The sequence below is a fragment of the Ursus maritimus genome, unplaced genomic scaffold (genome assembly GCF_017311325.1).
Source record: "Ursus maritimus isolate PB19 unplaced genomic scaffold, ASM1731132v1 scaffold_21, whole genome shotgun sequence".
NCBI classification, from domain to species: Eukaryota; Metazoa; Chordata; class Mammalia; order Carnivora; family Ursidae; genus Ursus; species Ursus maritimus.
In genome coordinates, this window is record NW_024424564.1 from 1379249 (window position 1) to 1396602 (window position 17354).

At 60.8% G+C, this 17354-nt stretch overlaps 3 protein-coding genes across 3 annotated transcripts in view; 2 read left to right on the plus strand and 1 right to left on the minus strand.

Moving 5' to 3' along the window:
- The window catches only part of NXPH4 (neurexophilin 4), an 11257-nt gene extending 8884 nt beyond the window's left edge, over positions 1-2373 (plus strand). Inside the window, exon 2 of the mRNA XM_040637053.1 lies at positions 809-2373. Coding sequence (XP_040492987.1) covers positions 809-1663 — 855 coding nt within the window. The 3' untranslated portion in view covers positions 1664-2373. The remainder of the gene's footprint in view (positions 1-808) is intronic.
- A 2523-nt stretch (positions 2374-4896) lies between these two features.
- On the plus strand, positions 4897-9895 carry SHMT2 (serine hydroxymethyltransferase 2). The gene is made up of 12 exons (XM_008683853.2): positions 4897-5053; positions 6050-6247; positions 6759-6838; positions 7014-7214; positions 7493-7574; positions 7710-7832; positions 7934-8073; positions 8431-8596; positions 8784-8883; positions 8968-9123; positions 9207-9314; positions 9426-9895. Exons 1-12 carry the CDS (start codon positions 5021-5023, stop codon positions 9551-9553), a joined length of 1515 nt encoding a protein of 504 aa, XP_008682075.2. The 5' UTR covers positions 4897-5020; the 3' UTR covers positions 9554-9895.
- A 167-nt stretch (positions 9896-10062) lies between these two features.
- Positions 10063-12335, minus strand: NDUFA4L2 (NDUFA4 mitochondrial complex associated like 2). The gene is made up of 4 exons (XM_008683868.2): positions 12228-12335; positions 11762-11850; positions 10886-10946; positions 10063-10784 (listed from the first exon to the last, which is right to left on the minus strand). Exons 1-4 carry the CDS (start codon positions 12282-12284, stop codon positions 10728-10730), a joined length of 264 nt encoding a protein of 87 aa, XP_008682090.1. The 5' UTR covers positions 12285-12335; the 3' UTR covers positions 10063-10727.
- Positions 12336-17354: the final 5019 nt, after the last annotated feature.

Sequence of the window (17354 nt, forward strand, 5' to 3'; positions counted from 1 at the left end):
TGGCCCGGGCCTGGCCCCGCCGCTCCCGCCTCTCGATCCATCTTGTACTCGCGCCCGCGCTGTCTCCCAGATCGGCCGCCACCTGAGACAGGCGGAGACGGCTGAGGGCGGGCAGGGGCGGTCCCCGGCCCCCTCCAAGCCCGGGGAAGGACCACTAGGCGGCCTCCCCCACAGCAGGAGTGCCGGAGGTGCAGCGGGCTGCCCGCGGAGTCCCCGAGCCTCAACCCACAGCACCGAGACGCTCGGGGCTCTTGGCTCAATGGGTTTCGCAGGCCCCTCCCCGCAAGGAAGTAGAGGCTGAGGCCTGGGTGGGGGCTTTAGTCTCCGCGGAGGTGTTGGGAGGTCTTCACTTCTGTCTTGATGCTGGATGTTGACAGCGGTCATGGCCTGGCCTGCCCGAGTCCAGCTCCTCCCTGGTCCACCATTACTGGGAACCAAGCAGGTTCCAGGCCAGGGGAGCCGCAGCCCCGGGCCAGAGCTCCACTCCCTATTCAGTCAAACCCGCAGGGGCTTTGGCTTTTTTTCCTTTCTCAGCTCACATCGGAGTTCTCTGAGAACACAAGGACTCTCAGTGTCATTTCACAGGTGTAGAAACCGAGCACTGGTCAGTGACTTGGCCGAGAGCACAGAGGTCGAAAGGGCGCAGGCCTGCACCAGTATACGCTCCCGGAACCACTGCTGTGGATGCCCAGTTCCCTTTGGGCTCCTAGCGGCTGGGGAGAGGGGCGGGCCGGGTGCGGGGCGGTGGGGCCCTGGGATGGGCAGGCACAACCCCAGCGTCTCTCTCCTGCTCCTTCTTCGTCCACAGGCCGTCAGTGCCCAGATACCACCGTCCGGGAGGCCGCAGTACCTGGAGCTGCGCCCCGCCGCGGCCAGAGGGGGCGCCCCTGGCCAGCAGCTCCCCGTGCCGAGGGCTTCCCACGGCCTCGGCGCCGGCCGCGCCTGGAGCTGGGCCTGGCCGGCTAACCACACCGGAGCCCTGGCCCGGGCGGGGGCGCTGCCTGCGCCGCGCACCAAGAGGAAGCCGTCTATCAAAGCGGCCCGCGCTAAAAAGATCTTTGGCTGGGGGGACTTCTACTTCCGGGTACACACCCTCAAGTTCTCGCTGCTGGTGACCGGCAAGATCGTGGACCACGTGAACGGCACCTTCAGCGTGTACTTCCGCCACAACTCGTCTAGCCTGGGCAACCTCAGCGTCAGTATCGTGCCGCCCTCCAAGCGTGTCGAGTTCGGGGGCGTCTGGCTGCCGGGGCCGGCTCCCCACCCGCTGCAGTCTACGCTGGCCCTGGAAGGGGTGCTCCCGGGGCTGGGGCCCCCGCTGGGGATAGCGGCCGCGGGACCCGGGCTAGGAGGGACCCTCGGGGGCGCGCTGGCGGGCCCATTCGGGGGCGCGCTGGGAGTGCCCGGGGCCAAAGAGTCTCGCGCTTTCAACTGCCACGTGGAGTATGAGAAGACAAACCGCGCGCGCAAGCACCGCCCGTGCCTGTACGACCCATCGCAGGTGTGCTTCACCGAGCACACGCAGAGCCAGGCCGCCTGGCTCTGCGCCAAGCCCTTCAAAGTCATCTGCATCTTCGTCTCCTTCCTCAGCTTTGACTACAAACTGGTGCAGAAGGTGTGCCCAGACTATAACTTCCAGAGTGAGCACCCTTACTTCGGGTAGCGCGCCGCGCCCTCGCCTGGGCCCTAAGCTTCCCTCCAAATCCCGGCCTCCCTAAGTGGGACCCCACCCTGTTCCCCGCAGCTCCAGTGGCCACGTGCACCCCTTCCATTCCGAGGGCGAAAGGAACAACCCTCCCGGGGACCATCAGCCAGTAGCCGGCGTAGGTCCACCCTTTCCCTTATGGGGAGTGCCCACGAGGCAGTGTGTGGGGGGGGGTAGCCCCCTCCGCTAGCTCCCAAAGTGCAGAGGCTGGAGCGCAGGCCTAGAATAGGCGGGGCTTGGCGGCGGTCCCAGCGTCCCTCACGTCTGCAGTGGGTCCCCCTCATGCCCCAGGCTCTGGGCTGGGCATTCCCTTTGTCCGCATCTTTAATGACGCCTGGCCTGGCACCCTCGTCGCACTCTTTCTTACCCCCAGGCGCTTGTCCTCCTGTTCCACCCTGTCCCCACGTAAAGACTGTGAGGCCTATAAATTGCGGCCTATCCCCAACCCCTTCTGCCTGCCGGTATGCCTGTCCGCCTTTCCCCAAACCCTAATTAGGGTAGCACAACTCCTGGGCCTAGGCGATCCACTGGGCCCCTGCCCTCTGCCCGCCTCCCTCCCATCCCTGCAGTCCTGCTCCACCTGCCCCTTTCCGGCTGCTTCCTCTTGGTGACATTTTTTCTACGCCAAAACAGACGGGAAAGGGAACAAAATAAAGTGAAATCCAATACGTGTCTGTGTGAGAGACCTTTGTAGGGAAGAGGGGTGGTGGTATGGGTTTAAGGGTGGCAGAAACCGGGCCAGGGCCTCCTCCCTCGGCGGCTCGTGGAAACTGAGGCAACTATTGACGGAGCTAGGACCTTGGAGGTCATCCAAGACCGATCAGAGAGAGCCGAGGGGGACCCTCACGGTAGGCGCTCTGGCCGAGGTGGGGGATATTCTCCCAGAGGCGGGCGACGTGAAGCTGCGGCAGATCGAGTGGGGAGGAGACCTGAAAGGGGTCTACCAGCGGACTGTTTGAGACGACTTGGGGGAGGAGGTAGAAGGCCCTGAAATGGGATGGAGTTGCAGGGACAGCGTAGGCAGAGCGCTGACAACCTGCTAAGCTCCGAGGGCTGGCGGGAGGCGGCAGGTGGGGGGGAGGGGGAACGGTGTTTGCGGCATCTGGAGTCATCGATCTTCCTTTTCCTTCCTAATTTCGTGGGCGCTGAGTTTGCAGACGGCTGAGAGAGGGAGGGAGGCCAGAGACGAGGGGGTGGGGGAAGGGACAAGCGCGGGTTTGGAGAGCCGGGCCGCGTCGCCGCCGCTCGCCGCCTGCAAACAAGGCCCCCTTCAGCCAGCTGCCCACCCTCCCCACCCCCGCCTCCAGCTCCCTCCTGCCGCCGCCGCTGCTAATTTTATCCGCCCCCAACTCTGGCCCGGGCGTTAATTGGCTGCGGCTTCATTAGCAGTTCTCAAGCTCAGCCGCCCCCCTCCCCTGGGGACCCCTGACTGGGGCGAAGGAGGGGGTAGGGACAAGCTGAGGCACAGAAGGACACCTCGACACCTCCTCTTCTGCTACTTCTGCTTGAGTCCTGGGCCAAGATACCGACTGGGAGAGTGCAGAACTCTCCAGAGAATTGCCCACTGGTTCCCGCAGGAAACTGAGGCAGAGGTGAGTCTGACCTAGACATCCCTGGGAGTGAAAAGTCCTTGAGGGGAAAATAAATCATGGATGGATGGATGGATGGATGGGTGGATGGGTGGGTGGCTGAATAACAAGATCAAGCTGAAAGGAAGAGGGAGGTGAGAGGTGGTCCTTGGTCAGAGACTGGAGGAAGGAGAACCCTAACAGAGGGCCTATTGCTGGAAAGACCTGAGAACACATGAGGCTTGAGTGGGAGGGAAGGAGGTTAGAGCTAAGCCAGGACTTCTGAGGCCTGGTATGAGAGCCAAGTGGTAATGTTTGGAATTAGCAAGTTAGCCCACCTGGGCCTCAGTTTCCTCACTCGTCAGGTAATAACAAAATAGCATGTCCTGGAGATTAAATGAGACTTTGCATGTGAACATGTTTTGTGATGGATTGTCCTTTTCCTCTTCCTTTGACTCACAGACTGCCTCCTCTACAGCCATCCCCTCCCCCCTCCCCCACCCCTCCCCCTTGGGACATTCGGACCTCTGGGACCTGAGCTGCCCCTGCCCGTAACCGCACTTGTTGCATTTTGTTACCTGTTCAACTCTTGATGTCCCAGAAGTCAGTGATCTATTCTTATATCTCCAACGCTAGGCCATCTCTGGCACAGAGTAGGAACTCAACATGTCTGTTGAATGAGTGAATGAATGAATGAATGAATGAATGTGTAATTTTGCTAAGTAAGGCAACGGTTCTCAAAATCACTGCTTATTAGAATCACTGAGGAGAGGTTTCACTGTCGCCATGAGTGGGCAAATGTCTACTCATTAAGATCCATTGACCTAGAACCTCTGAAGAGAAGCCTCACACTCGTATATTACATTTCCCAGCCAATTCTGATACTGAGGTTTGGGGACCTATTTCTAGAGGGGTTAGTGAGTCCCTCTCCCAAAGGATGAGTCCAGACGAAGTCAGGTTAAAAGGAAGATCCTGTCCGGTTCCAAGGATCTAGAGCCCCAGGGATATAAAGAGAGCTCACGGACTGCTGAAGCAGCAAGAGGTGAACAGGTGGCAAAATTAAACAAGTGCAACAACAGGAAGGGGGCAGCTCATGCAGCTCCGGAACGTCGCAGAAGAAGGAGATAACTTTGGAGGAAGCAGGTCAGGGGATGAGGGGAGGGTGATCCATCCCAGAGCATGTTTACGTAGAAAGTCTCACGTAATCCTCACTACATGTTATTTTTGAATTACGAGTGAGGAAACTGAGGGCCCGAGAGGCGAATTGGCTAGTCTTACCCAGAGGTGGAACTTGAACTCAGGTCTCACCCTTCTAAGCCAGGGGGCTTTCCAATGCACCAGGGCTCTCTAGCTCCAAGAGGAGCCTTTATATTTTCAAAGAGCCTAATAATGCTAGGTATTTAGTAGGCACCCAATAAGAGGCTGTTGTTTGGACAACAGGGAGAAAAAAAAAAAAAACACTAAGCTTCAGGACAATGAGGAGGTGGTGCAGCACTGGATCTCTTTTCTTTCAAGCAAGAGGCTTTGACCAGGGTCTACAGATGGGGAACTGAAGCGGAAGGGGGCGGGAAACTACAATTCCCAAGAGACCATAAAAGGGCCACCGCACGCATGCGTAGGTCCCTCCCTTTAATCCGGTGGTTTCTCGGGCCGTTCTCGCGCACGCGCTCTCGTATCAGTCTTCTTCCTACCCTTCCCTTCCACCGGCCAGGGTTGGTGGCTGGACCTCCGGCGACCTCGGGTTGCGATGCTGCCCTTCTCTTTGCTCTGGGCGACTCGGGTAAGAATGGGGCTTCGGAGACTGGGTGACCAATAGAAAGCGAGCTCCCCTCCTACCTCAGTGCCCATTCACAAACTCTGGGGTTCTCCCGGCTTTTCCACGCACGTGGTTTTGGTCTTCGGGGAGCGGACTTGCAACTAGGGAATCCTTGAGAACCCCTTACCCCCAGTGCCCGTGGAGCACTTGGGGTCCCTCCCCATTCCGGCAACCAGACGCCCCAGGGCCAGCGACCACCCATTTCACGTGGCATTAGGGGGAGAACTGCACCAGATGCCCCGTGGACCCTGTGAACGAGCGGGTTTCCTGGACTGGACCGGTGAGCCGAGTCTTTCCTGCCAGCTCCGAGCCTGCAGATGATGCAACCCGGCCCCACTGCTTACATCAGGCGTCCCTGGGCTCTGTGGGCTGGACGGACATAGGAAGAGTGGGGGGCCCGGAGGGCAGGATGTGGGTTTTGGCTTCCCTGCCAACAGGCTCCCCCCACCACCACCATCTGCCTTTCTCCAGAGACTGTTAAAGGTCTCTGCCACCTCCATTGCTGTGGAAACTACCTCTACAGCATATTGCCTGAATCCTTGCCAGCTCAGCTTCCAACCCCCCCCCCCACTGCCATGTTGGCCCTGCAGGAAGACCCTTTTGTTCCTGTGGGTTGGGGAGGTTCTGGAACCTCAGTGGACTGCCCCTGAGCTCCAGAGACATAGGCTTCTAGAGGACAAACTTTGCCCTGTGGCTTTGCAGAGTGGTTCATGGGTCGAGGTAGAGGGAATTCTGAGGTGAGGTAAATGGACCAAATCAGAACCACCCCCTGGACATTGATCTCAACCTTGGCTCTGGAGCTGGCATTTGAAGGTGGAGGTGGGGGTGGTGAGAATTGGAAAAGGCTGGCTGGACCACTGGCTGCTAGGTTTGGAGCCAGAAAGCCTGATAAGCATGGCTGAGGGTTGTTGGGAGACTATTTGGATGCTTTTTATTTGACTCTGGTTTTTCCTCTCCTAGCCTCTGCAGAGATGTGGTCAGCTGGTCAGGATGGCCATCCGGTGCCAGCACAGTGAGGTGGCCCAGACCCAGACTGGAGAAGCAACCAGGGGCTGGACAGGCCAGGAGAGTCTGTCAGACAGTGACCCTGAGATGTGGGAGCTGCTGCAGAGGGAGAAGGACAGGCAGTGTCGTGGCCTGGAGCTCATTGCCTCAGAGGTGGGGCTTGGGGAGAGCGGCCAGGCATGGGCCACAGTGGGTGCGGGAAGTAACAGGTCATCGTACTTCTGTTCCTCCAGATTTCCCTTTCAGACTCAGGGCCTTCCTGCTGGGCCTTATCTCCTTCTCTTCTTATTGTCCTCTGAAGAAAAGGCAGGGCCAGTCTGGATTATGGGATGGGGACTTTAGAGAGCTTCCAAAGCTGTCCAGGGCCCCTGTAATCTAGTCTGGTCCCTTCCCCCTCCCAAGAGGAAAGAGGAGCCTGGAAGCACAGGTTTGAGTGGACAGCTGGCCTTGCTGGGGACACCTATCATGGCAGCTGTTTCTCAGGATGCTTCCTCTGGCCTTTCTTCGGGCCTGACAAGGAACGCTGAATGAACGAACAGCTTTCTGTAGAGCCCAGCTCCTCCCCGCAGCCTGGGGCTCTGGCAGGAAGCGGCTATGGGGGGCTCCAGGGAAAGGGGCTCAATACCTTCTGACATTAACCTCCCCCACTCCCCCCTCACCCCAGAACTTCTGCAGCCGAGCTGCGCTGGAGGCCCTGGGGTCCTGTCTGAACAACAAGTACTCGGAGGGTTATCCTGGCAAGAGGTGAGGGCTGGGTACCAGAGAGCTGGAAGGCAGCCTCAGGGATGGTGCTCCCTGGGGGACACCCGCCTGTACCCTCCCAGTGTGTAGAGAGGCGTGGCCTTCCCAGCCCTTTGCCGCTGGTTGCAGGGGATACTGGAGCCCTTCTTGCGCCCTGAGCGCCCCCATCTCGTGGCAGGTACTACGGAGGCACAGAGGTAGTGGATGAAGTTGAGCTGCTGTGTCAGCGCAGGGCCTTAGAGGCCTTCGACCTGGATCCCGCGCAGTGGGGAGTCAATGTGCAGCCGTACTCGGGCTCGCCGGCTAATCTGGCCGCCTACACGGCCCTCCTGCAGCCCCATGACCGAATCATGGGGCTGGACTTGCCCGATGGGGGCCAGTGAGTATGGATGGGGTGGGTGTGGGTTTGGAGGGCAGGACGGGCATGGGAGAAGAGTTGTTACTGAACACCTCCGTGTGCCCTGCCCTGCAAGGCTGCGGATGGGGACGAGAAGACCCCAGTCACCAGTGCTCACCACGGAGCGTGCCAGGCAGGGAGGGTCCTGCATTCTAGGAGCGGCGTTCCAGGGACCGCGGCCTTTGGCGCCAGGCAGGCAGGGTGTGGTGAAGTCTGAGACTCGTTTCTGAAGCTCTCTCATCTCTCTCACCTGTTCCCAGTCTGACTCACGGCTACATGTCTGATGTCAAGCGGGTCTCAGCCACGTCCATCTTCTTTGAGTCCATGCCCTATAAGCTCAATGTGAGTGCTGGGGCCCTGGTGGCCCTCTCCTGGGGATGGTGCGGGCTGGAGTCCTGGGCAGCCTCCTGGGTCAAAGAGGAGAGTGAGCTGCCCTGCTGCTGTCTCAGGGCCTCAGCTTTTCGTTTGTCCACCCAGCCTAAAACCGGCCTCATCGACTACGACCAGCTGGCGCTGACTGCGCGGCTCTTCCGCCCGCGGCTCATTATTGCTGGTACCAGTGCCTACGCGCGCCTCATTGACTACGCCCGCATGAGAGAGGTGTGTGGAGGCTGGCGTGCCGGCCACTTCCCAGGGGGTGGTGGGGATACTTTGGAAGGGGGGCCCTCCCTGGGCTAAGGCCTGTCTCTGTACCTGCCCAGGTGTGTGATGAAGTCAGGGCACACCTACTGGCAGACATGGCCCACATCAGTGGCCTGGTGGCTGCCAAGGTGATCCCCTCACCTTTCAAGCATGCGGATGTTGTCACCACCACCACTCACAAGACCCTTCGAGGGGCCAGGTCAGGCTCCCCTGAGGTCAGGCCTTGTCTTTCTCTGCCTTCACGCCCTATTCCAGGGGCATTGTTGGGCAGCAACTGAGGGGGGTTTGTTCCCACCTGAAACCCTGAAGACTTCTGCCCCGTCTGTGATGACTCTCCTTTTGTCTTGCCCGTGGTGGCAGATCCCTGCTGGGGGGTTTGGGGGTGGGACCGAAGGGCTGCGCTCCTTGACCACTGGAGTCCTGCACGCCAGCCCAACTGAGGTAGACTCCTAGACTCCGAGAGCACAGGGGGCCTAGGCCAGCCAGCTTCCCCTGCTTTCCCAACCCCTCGTCCTTGCTTCTCAACTTAGATTCTGATCACCCACTTCCCACGTAGGTCTGGACTCATCTTCTACCGGAAGGGGACTCGGGCTGTGGACCCCAAGACTGGCCGGGAGATCCCGTACACATTTGAGGACCGAATCAACTTTGCCGTGTTCCCATCCCTGCAGGGGGGGCCCCACAACCATGCCATTGCTGCCGTGGCTGTGGCCCTAAAGCAGGTTGGGGAGCCGACTCTTGTGGGGGGCACTGGCCTGGGGCCCGAGACCCTGCTCCTTGATGAGTGAATCGGAGCTGACAGAAGGGAAGTGTCTGGGTGGGGTCAAGGCTGGAGTCGCAACTGTGCTAGAGGGGGAAGGGCTGAAGGGGTGGCGCTTGGGGTCACAGGTGCTACTGTCTCATTTCCAGGCCTGCACCCCCATGTTCCGGGAGTACGCCCTGCAGGTTCTGAAGAATGCTCGGGCCATGGCTGATGCCCTGCTAGAGCGAGGCTACTCGCTCGTGTCTGGTGAGCCGGGGGGTGGGTGAGAGTCTGTAGCCTCAGACAAAGGCCTAGCACTCACCCCTGCCTGCTGACTGTCCCTCCCCTCAGGTGGCACCGACAACCACCTAGTGCTCGTGGATCTGCGGCCCAAGGGCCTGGATGGAGCTCGGGCTGAGCGGGTGCTGGAACTGGTGTCCATCACAGCCAACAAGAACACCTGTCCTGGAGACCGAAGTGCCATCACACCTGGGGGCCTGCGGCTCGGTGAGACCTGGGGGGTCTGGGGAAGGAAGGATGGCTGCCAGGGGGGCTCGGACTGTGCTAATCCTCTTCTGCCTCCCTCCCAGGGGCCCCAGCCCTGACCTCTCGACAGTTCCGCGAGGATGACTTCCGGAGAGTTGTGGACTTCATAGATGAAGGTGTCAGCATCGGCTTGGCGGTGAAGAGCAAGACTGGTGAGCGGGCCAGACCCCGGCTGAGCCAGCCACTCGCCACCCGGCCCTCCCCCAGCTGATGGGACTGCCTTTGATAGAGTTCTGACTGCTTTTTTCCTCATCCCCCTCTAGCCAAACTCCAGGATTTCAAATCCTTCCTGCTCAAGGACCCAGAAACAAGTCATCGGCTGGCTGACCTCAGGCAACGGGTGGAGCAGTTTGCCAGGGCCTTCCCCATGCCTGGTTTTGATGAGCGCTGAGGGCCCTTAGGAAATGAGGCCCACCGACAGAAGTTCCTCTTCTGTCTGCCGGACCAACGGAGGGCAGCGACTGTCTTTCAGTTTTTTGCTGGAGGAGGGAAGGGCTCTTACTTAGGAAAAGACCAGCTATATCCTGGACTTTGTAGCTGAGAAGATTTCTTTTTGTAACTAGACTTAGGAGGAGGAGGGGGCCTGGGGCTTTCTGCCCTGAACCCTCCCATTATCTTAGTGTTACAGACTCCTCGCTCTTACTTGAAGGGAGGGGAGTTGCCCTTGTGAGCCAGAGGAAGGGGTGGGTAGGCACCCACCTTTCTGTTTTTATCTAATAAAATGCTAACCTGCCTTGAGCTCTCCTTTTACTGTGGGAGGGGTCCCCTGGGCCAGGTGGTGACTTGTCTCCCTCCACGCGTGCCTCCCTTCCCTCCCCCCCCCCCAAGCCCCCCCCCCCAGCCTCCTTTCTCTGTCTCTGATCAGAGCCGACACCAGACGTGATTAGCAGGCGCAGCAAATTCAATTTGTTAAATGAAATTGTATTTTGCCCACTGCTGCTTCTGTTTGATCCCAGGGGACTGAGGGGAGCCAGGGAGGGGCAGAATGGCAGGGGGAGGCCCAGGTGCAAGGCTGCCAAAGGGGATGCCTGTTGGCTCGGGAAGCCATGGGCTTGGGCACAGGAAGGAGCTCGCTGCGCTTCCCCGGGCGAAGTTGCCTCACCCAGGGCAGGCTGGGCGGCAGGCGACGAGCCCCGTCGAGCCAGAGCAGCACCGCCCCTGCGCTGGCGCCGGGAGCCTGGGCTAATGTGGGGCCCGCCACGTCACTTGGCACTGAGAGGCCTCCGCTTGCTCTTGGCTCACGTTGGCCACGCTCAACACGTAGCCTGAGCCGCACCCTGCAAGGCCCGGGTAGAGGGGCTGGTTTGAGCCTTTTGGGTCAACACACTGCCTGCCCTCCTGACTCCTCCCCCCGCGTGGGACTCAAGCTGAGGGTCAGAGGCGCTTCCGCTGCGGGAGCAAGGGAAGGGGGTGGGGAGCCGTCTCCCCTCCTGTGGGAACCAAGCCTGTGTAAGCAGCAGCTGGACGGAGTGGCTAGAGTGGCGCCCTGGGGGCAGGGGCAGAGAGTGGAAGAAATGAGTCGGCTGGCTGACGGTGGTTTACTTCTCGCTGGCACCCCAGCCAGCTCAGAAGTCCGGCCGGTCCTTCTTCAGCTTCTTATAGTCAGTGGAAACTGCAAGAAACTATGGGAGGGAAAGGGGCGCTCAGTGCCCCAGACCTTCCTTCGTGGCCTGGGGGTGGGGAGGCTAGTCCTGGGACCAAGATGAACGGATGGAGGAAGTACCTTGTATTGGTCATTGGGGCTCAGGCGGTTCCAGGGCTCTGGGTTGTTCTTTCTGTCCCAGCTACAGAGAGGGAGGGGGGGAAGGTGAGGGTTTCCTGGAAGCTAGGACCCTGGAGCCTAAAGTGACACACAGGGTCTCTGCCACCCCCCCAGAACCCCCTTCCTATCCTGGGGGGAGCTGTTTCCCAGAGACTGACAGGGGTGGGGGCAAGTTAGCAGGTGCTGACAAGTGAAACAGGAAGGCTGTCACCACTGTCAGTATGGGGCCAGGTGATAGACTGACAACCCAGCCCAGGGCCTCCCGCCCGCTCCTCGCCACCCTAAGTTCACCCCCCAGAGCAGAGCGGCGGGAATGAGGCAGAGATCCTGAGGGGCTGGGGTTTCAGTGATGTGCCTGCAATTCGGATAACGCCAGAGGTGCTCCCCGCGCGGCCGGAGAGCCCCCACTCCCCAAGCCCGCCGCCCTCGGTGGGGCTGCGAGTCTCCGCGCCACGCTAGACCCAAAGGCGCCCCTAGCAGCTTACCCGGCCACACCCCCAGCACTCAGGCGGGGAGGTGGAGGTACCCGAAGGCCGCCGGCGGGCCGAGCACGTCGCCATGGCAACCGAGCCGGGAGCGGTGCGGGTGCCGCAGCCCAAAGCGGGTCGAGTCTGGGGCCCCGAGGAGTGAGTGGTCGGTCGGACCGGTGGGAGGGAAGGCCAGGGCCACCCGGGTCAGGAGGGGGCTCCAGTCTGGAGTTGCCGTGCAGACGCAGGTGCGATGCCTGGGGACCCCTGCTAAGTCCACCCATCCGCACCGTTCCTGAGAGGCCCCTGCGTTCCTATCCTAGCCTCGCCTCACCCAGGCCCCTGCTTGCGTCCCAGACCCGGCCTTTACCAGACGTCGGGGCTGCGCAGGGCGAGTCTCAGCAAGTACAGCGCGGCGCTGCCCATCCCCAGGCCAATGAAGCCGATCATCGGGATGAGCTGTGGAGAAGACGGAGGGCACTTTGAGGGGTCAGCCCCTCCCCGCGGTCCCGAGCGCGCTTTACAATCTTCTCGCCAGCATCCGCCCCCGCCCCCACCCCAACCCGGGTCTGGCACTCCCTCCCGTCTGGGAGAGAGGACCTGGAACCTCCCACACTACATTTCCAGCCTTCGTCTCCCTCATCCCACAGAGAGCGGGTCCCAGGTGGATTCAAGGGACACGGGGCATACTGCAGGGATAGACTGAGGGCATGCTGGGGAAAGATTAGGAGCCTTGGGAGAACTGGGCAAGAGGCAGGGTACTGGGAGATTTGGGGGCCGCCAGGGAAGCGAGAGAATTAGGAGTTAGGCACAGTGGCTCTGGGGACCGAACTCACCGCGGGATGTCTCTTGATCTGCCTGTAGAAGCGGGCCCCGGGATTCGTTCCTGCCATAGCGACTCTCCCCCGTCTGATGCTCCCCAGCGGCTCTGCTCCCTGGCTCCTCCTGGGGTCCCGCCCCTGACTGGGGAGGGGTCAGCCCAGCCCGGCCCAGCCCGGCCCAGCGGGGCCGCTTCAGGAGGCTCACCCCACCCCCCTTCATCTCTTCCTCCTGCAGTTCCCAGCTCAGAGCTGGAGAAGTGTCGGGAAGCAGAGGGTTTTCTGCTCCTGCACTCCTCCCGATGGTCGCACCCTGGTCCAGGGGACACCATCATACCTGGGGCTTTGAACTGGTCTGAGAGAGAGGCAACACAGGCTTTGACCAAAAGACTGATTGAGGGGGGGACCCAGAGGTGGGAGGAGGAACTCACCACCAGATGGGTAGTCAGAGAGACTTGCAAGCAAAGTGCAGGGGTGGAGTGTCCACGGGTGGGACCATGAGGGCATCTGAAGCACTTCCCAGACAGCCCTAGAGCTAACAGATCCCCAGGGAGCTGGCAGATTCCCAAAGGCCCCAGTTCTGTTTCCCTACACGGTGTAGTGGGAAGAGGAGGGGGACAGACAGACCCGCAGCACTAAAGCAGCCCCAGCTTCTCTAGTCCTGGGTAGTTCTCCAAGTTGTGTTGTGGTTGGCTTGGACTAGTGTTTAGAGGTCAGGGGAGCCGGGTGTATTTTAAACCTGGCTCAGGAGAGAATAAGTCAGTTGTCCAAGTTTGGGGTTTTGATAGACTTGCTTGCTCTGCCTACCTCCCATTGGGATGAAGTCGGAGCCACCCAAGGAGGGTCTCTATTTCTGGCTGTGATAGAGAGGAAGGGAACGGGTAAGGGAAGTAGTCAAGGAAAGACAGAAAAGACGGTGAAGGAGGAAAGAGAACAAGACACAGACAGACGTGTGGAGCAATTGCCTCCCTTTCTGCAACTTAGAAGTCGGCTGTGCTGCTGGGGTGGGACAGCTCGCTGCCACCGTCTTTGCGGAATCGGGGTCCTAGGGACCCAGGAGCCTAGTCCTAACCACCTCTCCCCACTGCCATGCTAACTTCCACCTTCCCATCCTCCTCCCTCCCACCCCGCAGACGAATCTGCAGGGCTCCCCCACTTCTCTGGTCCAGAGCCCCGTGGTGGCATGGACAGGGTTGAGTTGTGCACCCACCACGGGGCCTCCTGGGGAGGGTGGTATACAGGAAAGGAAGCTACCCTTCCTGGGGCCCCCCTCCCTCTCCCGGCGCTGATACCTCCCCCCCGCCCCCTGCTCTGACAAGCGCGGCTGTAATTAGGCTGCAGGGTCCCAGGCTCTCCGCCTCCCTCCGGCGGATAATGAGATAAAGTGTCAGAGACACGGCGAGAACAAAGAGACAGAGACTCGCTGCAATGTGTGTGGGGGGGCGGAGGAGGGGGACTGACGGGATGTCAGAACCTGGAACAGCGCAGAGCCCGGCCCTCCCTGAGCACCCGCACCTCCGGGACCAGGCCCGGGAAAGGAATGTCCTGTCACTTGTGCCCCCCAGCCCGCCAGTCTCCGGGACTAAAAATCAATCCCAGAGCTCGAGCTCCAGGGGCTGCACATCTGGGCTGCACATCTGGCTCTGCATGGCACAGCTGGGGCGCCAGGACGCACACAGGGACGTCTGGCCCCCGTGCCGCGCACCTTTTCTTCTCGGGTCCTCGCCCGGGCTCTTGTACCATTTCTTGTGACTTTTGGTGACCAGGGTCTGGCGCGTTCCGAACTCACCGCCCCGCTCCTTTCCTAAAGCCACGGCTGTTCCTCCTGCCTTCGGCCTGTGGCCCCACTTTCCAAGCGCCTTATTACGTTATTGCTTCTGCTCTGGCCTCTCCAGGGCTCCTTGACCCTGCACCCATTTCTGGTGCCAGTCCCTGACTCCTTGTCTGAGATCCTACTTCTAAGCCCCCACCCATCTCTGGATCATGATCTCTGGGGCCGAGCTGCGACACAGAACTCCGTGAGTTCCGGATCCCATCTCTCCCCACCTTCCCGCACTTTCCCATCAGAAAGACTCAGGCCACGCTGACCGAGACGCGTGAGGGACGGCAGAAGTCATTAGCTGCGGATTAGGCGTGGCCTGGGGCGTGCGGGGGTCCCGTGGGGACCAGATTCTGAACGCTAAATCGCACCGGGACGGTAATCCGCGGGCTGGCCGCGCGGCTCGTCAAAAGCAGCTGGGCTGGGCGGAGCGAGCTGGCTGCTGGGGTTGTGGGCGCGGGCGCCCCCTGAAGGTTGAGCTGCTCCCAAGCTCTTAGGGGAGATGCCTCGGGCGCCCCCTGTCGGGTCGTACAGGCTCTGCGCCCCACAGTTACTGGCAGGTTAAGTCAGTGCCTGGAGCGTCGGTCCAGGCCCCGCCTGCCGCTCCTGCCACTCCCGCCGCTAAGGCACTGGATCCCGCAGCTTCCCCTCTTCTGGTTTGAGGTGGGGCCGGGGGCCAGAGCGGAGAAGGGACGAGGGATCTCCCACGTCGCCAGCTGTCAGGCTGGTCCCTCTCGCGGGGCTGGTGGGCTCCAGACGCCCGGGGCTCGGTCTCTGCCCTAAGACTGTCCACTGCCCTCTGCCCCTGCCTGCCCCAGTCGCTGGCTGCCCTTCTTTCTGCTTCCTTCTTCTTCCGGCCCTATCTGTCTGTCTACCTGTCTCTCTGTGTCTGTCTCTGTGTATGTCTGTGTCTCTCTGTTCCTTATCATTCTGGCTGTGTCTGTGTCTGTCTGTCTCTCCCTCTGCAGCTCTCTCTACCAGGCTTTGTCCCTCTGCATCTGTTTCTGTGTCTGTGTTTGTCTCTCCTTCCCTCTACATCTCTCTACCCTCTGTGTCTCTCTTTGCAAAAATGCCTGTCTGTCTCTGTCTTTATCTCTTTCTCCCCCCTCCCATCCCTCAGTTCTATTCCTATTCTCCAGCTTGCTGCCCCTGGGGGGCTGCAGCAGCCCAACGAGACAGCCTGGGGACACCCCAGGGCACTGCCTGGGGTCCACTTCCCGGTCACCTCCACATGCCCGTCACCTCGGCACGGACTCGGTCTTCCCTCTGCAGCTGTGGGGCGTGGAGGGGGCGCCCGGGAGGAAAGACACAGTGCCCGGCATCTGCTCGGGAGCCCCGCAGCCCCTGACCCCCTCTGCAGCTATTAAGGGCGCCGGGTCCCGAGGCTCCGAGAGATGATCATGATTGCATCAGCCAGACAGCCGCGGAGCTGGGAGCCGCGCGGCGAGCGAACGAGCGAGACAAAGACGCCCGCGCCATCTGTTTATGCAAAGCGCTCTCCGCCGGGGACCCCGGCGTCCCGGAGCCTGGCCCGGCTCGGGGCACGGGGTCATGAGCCCGCTCCTGCCCGGCGCCCCCGCCGCGCCGCGGCTCCCCCCTCCCCAGCACCCACAGGGGCTGCGGGATGAGCGGAACGGAGGGGGGCGGGGGGTGTTGATGTGATTGGAGCGGACGCGGCTGTTTCTTCAATAATGGATGGAGATGATGCGGACGGCGGAGCCAAGCCCGCCCGGAGAGGAGAGAGGAATAGAAATAGGGAGAGGAAGGGGCGGGTGCGGGAGACTCACCCAGGCGCTCGCGCTCGCGCGCGCGCGCGCGCGCACACACACACACACACACACACACACACAAGAGCACAGGAGCGCGCGTGCGTCACACTGTCATTCGAATACGCGCTGTCGCGCGGCTCACACGCAGGCACACGCCCCCGCACTGTCACGGAGGTACACACACCTGCAGGCAGAGACGCCAGAGCAACACACACTCACCGGCGGCTCTTCCTGATTCTAACACATACACAGTCGTGCAGGCAGAGACACGCGGAAATGCCCACACTCGGGGCACACCCAGGCGTGCGGATAGCACAGACACATAGACACGCCAAAGCGCGTATGCACACCTAGACACTCAGGGGCTAAGCCAGACAAAAATTATAGAGGGGGGAGCAGAATGGGGACCAGTACATACTTAAGGGCACAGACACACACCAGGGGCACACATACCAACTTTCACTAACACCTCATGCTCTGATATACACACCTCCCACACTTGGGACACAGGCACACACACACACTATACACCAGAGGCACAGACACCCATAATCTCCAGGGACAGAGAGGGACCCCCACCAACCCCCACACATTCAGAGGTTCGCACCCACACACATCCAGGAGCTGCTGTCTGTGCCCTCTGGTGGTAGAGTGTGGCGGAGAGGTTGCTGGGGTCCTAGAAGCAGGCCTGTTAGCCTAGCCACATAATGAGGTCTTAGTGACAGGAGCTGCCTGCGGCTGTGGACCCTGCTCCCCTGCTTGACTGCCTGCTAGCTTCCTTCCTTGGCTCCCGGAGTGTGTGGTGCAGACCTTGGGCCACTCTGACAACAGCCGAGCCAGCTGGTCCCAACCCCAGCACTTGGGGAGGGGTGGGGAGCCACAGAGGGACGTTGGTGGCTGCACAAGGACTGCCAGGATTCCCCACACAGCCATGAGGCAGATGTGAAAGAGACGGTCACTCTGTGTTCCCCCTCATTCCCCGGTGCTGCCCAATCTTCACACCTGTAAGGGGTACTTTCTTTGCTAAGAGCGGAGGGGGCACCGCAGAGGGGTAGCATGTGGGTTGTGTCCTGGACCCGGGTAACCTGGCCCCTCCTCCAGTCTGTTTTCAATTCAGTCAGTTCCTTGGCCCAGACTTATGACCTTTGCTGCATGTGGCAACATCATCCATCACCTGGGTGGCCGTTTGTGGGAGTGAGGGGCGTTTGGGGGCTCACACAGGGTCGCTGTCGCTCCTGCTCTCCGCTGGCAGAACTAGGCTCAACCGGAGGGCAAGTACTGGGGGGAGGGCGTTGATCATGGGGCTCAATCTCGATACTGGGCGTGTGTCCCCACCCCTGGCACCCCAAGCACCAGTCCTTGGAGATCAGCACAGCCGGCCTCCCCGCTCCTCCCGCCCTCCCTCTCTCGGGCCCTTTGCTTAATTTCCTATTAACTGCTGATAAATCCAATTAAACCGCCGCTCTAATTAGGGACAGCTGCCGGCTCCGCGAGGCGGGGGAGGGGGGTGCCCCCCGAGTGTAGGGGGGGAGAACAGCAGCTCTCGCTGCTTCTCGG

Coding starts and splice junctions, on each gene's coding strand:
- SHMT2 (XM_008683853.2), top strand. CDS start 5,021: ATGCTGCCCTTCTCTTTGCTCTGGGCGACTCGG. Junction 5,054..6,049: donor CTTTGCTCTGGGCGACTCGG/GTAAGAATGGGG, acceptor TTCCTCTCCTAG/CCTCTGCAGAGATGTGGTCA. Junction 7,575..7,709: donor CCATGCCCTATAAGCTCAAT/GTGAGTGCTGGG, acceptor TTGTCCACCCAG/CCTAAAACCGGCCTCATCGA.
- NDUFA4L2 (XM_008683868.2), bottom strand. CDS start 12,284: ATGGCAGGAACGAATCCCGGGGCCCGCTTCTACAGGCAGATCAAGAGA. Junction 10,947..11,761: donor CTGCGCAGCCCCGACGTCTG/GTAAAGGCCGGG, acceptor CCCTCTCTGTAG/CTGGGACAGAAAGAACAACC. Junction 10,785..10,885: donor GCCCCAATGACCAATACAAG/GTACTTCCTCCA, acceptor TCCCTCCCATAG/TTTCTTGCAGTTTCCACTGA.